Source organism: Amphimedon queenslandica, unplaced genomic scaffold, assembly GCF_000090795.2.
Source record: "Amphimedon queenslandica unplaced genomic scaffold, v1.1 AMPQUscaffold_9230_Cont18812, whole genome shotgun sequence".
In the NCBI taxonomy this organism is placed as follows: Eukaryota; Metazoa; Porifera; class Demospongiae; order Haplosclerida; family Niphatidae; genus Amphimedon; species Amphimedon queenslandica.
Window position 1 is genome coordinate 1 of NW_003550498.1, and position 3388 is coordinate 3388.

The following is a 3388-nucleotide window of genomic DNA, read 5'->3' on the forward strand; positions in this document are numbered from 1 at the left end:
AGGATCCCCTTTCACTGACATTGGAGGTCATAAAGACTGCTGTGATAACTGTAGGAGATTGTAAGTGGGTGTGGTCAATATTGATTAATTAATTATTGGCTCCACCCACTCATTAGTTTACGAGGTGATATTCAAATTAAAACAAATTATTCAAAAGATGCCAAACTGTTGATGGACATGATTAAAGTATTCATTAATTAATATTTAATTAATTATTTATTTATTAATTAGGCTTTGAGAAATGATTATGGTATTACAATGACAGTATCAATTTTAAGAGGATCAGTATGTTATTAATTAATTAATTAATATTCATAGTGTTACTATTTTTAGAAAGCACAAAAGATTCCAAAGTACATATTGAAGCATCCAGTGCATGGGAAAGGATTGTAAGTATTATTAATTAATTATTTATTTAATTATAGTTAATTAATAGACATCATTCTGAGAAATGGTGGAAGTCATTTGGTAAAAATATTAAATTTAAACTTTCTATCACCTCCTCTCCCTCTCTCTCTCCCTCTCCTTCAGCTGGTGTACTTATTTCTGGTCATTATTTAAGAGAAGAGTCCGTTCCTAATGGTTTTGGTAGTACAGTGTCTTTATCAAGTAATTATATTCATTTATATAATTTTTTATTCTATTTGTTAAGTTAAAGGGAGCAGGTGGTATGACAGGTTTGAATCTGATCCAGACGGTACAACAATTGATGTAATACCAACCAATGACATGATAGCGTACGATAAAGAACAACAAAAACAACAAAAGTAATTATAAACTATTTATTTATTTATTTATTTATTTATTTATTTATTTATTTATTTATTTATTTATTTATTTATTTATTTTATTTGTATATTTTTAGTTCAATAATTCATTCAAGTCTTAATCCAAAATATGCCGCATCAGCAGCAGACACGGTAATTAATTAATTAATTAATTAAGTAATTAATATTCATTATTATTATTATTAATAGTTTACAGCCAGCAGTGATTCCTCATTGATAATTCCATTGAAAGATGATCCTTCAAGTTACAATGTATTATTAGTTAACATGAAGAATATGGGTGGGGCAGTGGGTGGAGCTAATGTCCCAATTAAAGACAAAGAGACTGAAGCATTGGAGGTACGTTAACTAATTAATATTATTAATTAATTGGTGGGTGTGTCATTATTTCAGAGTGCACTGTATGAGGAGCTGGTCAGTTATAGAAACCAAATGGCTCATGAAACTGACATACCTCCTTTCATGATAGCGTCAAACAAACTACTAGGTATGTTATTAATAATGCTATTATTATTATTATTATTATTATTAGGTAATCTGTCTTTATCTCGTCCTACTACTGAGGATTCATTGCGATTGATTGATGGAGTCTCTCAACAATTTATTACCAAATTTGGAATGAAATTACTAACAAAGATAAAAGAATACTGTACAGCTCATCCCACCCTGAGGACTGACACTGAACTGAGCAAAGGAAGAGAAGATACTGACACTAATACTGGGGAAATACAAGTAATAATAATAATTCTTTCTGATGCATATACATGTGCTTATTATTGCACAGAAAGTTTGAGAAGATTTTGGAACCTTTTTTTCCAAAAAATGGCTCTGAAATCACCCCCAATTTTTATTATATTGATGTCCTTATGCTGTGTAGAAAGTTTGAGCTGATTCCGACTATAATTTTTCAAGTTATGGCCATTTTAAGAAAATGTCAAAAATCTGAAAAAATCCCTGTACTATAGCCCATGGTTTTTTTTCAAAAAATGGCTCCGAAATCACCCCAAATTTTTATTACATTTTCTGATACATATTGATGCCCTTATGCTGTCCAGCAAGTTTGAGCTGATTCCGACTTCAATTTTTCAAGTTACAGCCAACTTAACCTCATCCTCTTTAGGTCGCCATAAAGGTTCGTAAGTCCATTATTGGTCCAATAAGTGAAAAGAATGGATCCTATTATGATTCATATACAAGGGAAGGACTCAGTGTGGTAAGACCAGATATAGAGGATTGAGATATTTATTTGTTGTTATTATTATTAATTATTGTAGGAGGAGATAGCTTCAAGACGTGGTGTTCAAGTTCAGACTGTCATTGGACACTTAGTGGATTGTTATGAAGCTGGGTACATGCTCAACTATAGAGAATGTAAATATTAATAATAATATTAAAATCATTATAATTATTAATTATTATTATCATTAGTGGGGTTTACTGAAGAGATTGAGAGGCTCATTACTGACACTATAAGGAGGCCACCAATATCTTCAGGTACCTCAAAATTTAACGGATAACCTTTCATTATTTTAACGGGTGACCTTTTTTAATTTTACAGACGTAGGAAGATTAAAGCCAATTAAAGAACAGTTACCAGAACACATTGAGTACTGGCAGATAAGAATGACAATAGCACTACTGATGGTCTCCAGTGGGTTCATTAGGAATAAACTAACTACAACACCATCACTGACATCACCTACTGTAAGAATTACCAGTGGGTCATAATAAATTATAAATTATTTTCTGAGCAATTTTCTAATTTGACGCCTTGTTAACACTTACAATGTGTTAACAACAACAGGAAGTGCTCAAAAATTTATTTTTAATTCAATAATAATTATAATTTCTTTGTTTTCCAGTTATCATCAGGTTCTTCTGGTACAGCTAGTAAGAGATCCTTACCAAACACTTTTAAAAGGAGCCACTCCTACAGCAGCAGCAGCAGTGGGTATGGTAGAGGATACTACACTGGGTCTAACAAGAAAGCAAGGAAGTTCTTTTGAACTAACTCTACAACCAAAGAACACTTCATTTATCAGCTACTATTATTATCATCCTTCATTTAATCTCATTTATTGATTAACACATTTCATTATTGTTGGAATAATTGTCATTTCATTTATTGTTGTTCTGTAAAATGACATTAACAGTGACATCAGTGTATTCTTGTTTGTATTTTTGGTAGAATCTTTTCATGTTTGTATGGGTGAAACTTTGTTTATTGGGAAGTGGCTAACTGATATTGCAGGCATGACGTCATGTGTCGTCGTCAATTCAATTCAATAATTATGGTTGATTATTATATTAAAATTAATCTATTCTGTCACTTCACATGTAATGCATGTAGCCATAGATACTACTGTGCTTTGCAGGTTGCTTGACCTAGCAAACTCATTAATCATGTGACTTTCTCCATACTAATAATACATATCACGTGAGCAGGAAGTAAGAAATTGGGTCAAGCAACCTGCAAGCACGGTACCATGCTTTGCAGGTACCGTGCACGTGACATGCATTATTAGTATGGGGAAAGTCACGTGATTACGAGTTTGCAAGGTCAAGCAACCTGCAAAGCACGGTACAGCCCTTGCACAAAA

General features: G+C 32.2%; 1 protein-coding gene across 1 annotated transcript; it reads left to right on the forward strand.

Moving 5' to 3' along the window:
* The first annotated feature begins 18 nt into the window (after positions 1-18).
* Positions 19-3003, forward strand: LOC105315615 (Werner syndrome ATP-dependent helicase homolog). Its single transcript, XM_011410325.2, has 16 exons — positions 19-60; positions 117-186; positions 232-285; positions 334-389; positions 437-468; positions 532-609; positions 653-767; positions 866-920; positions 978-1127; positions 1182-1275; positions 1321-1520; positions 1909-2001; positions 2063-2159; positions 2217-2282; positions 2347-2492; positions 2651-3003. The coding sequence occupies exons 2-16, from the start codon at positions 172-174 to the stop codon at positions 2792-2794; spliced, it is 1395 nt and encodes a 464-aa protein (XP_011408627.2). The 5' UTR covers positions 19-60; positions 117-171; the 3' UTR covers positions 2795-3003.
* Positions 3004-3388: the final 385 nt, after the last annotated feature.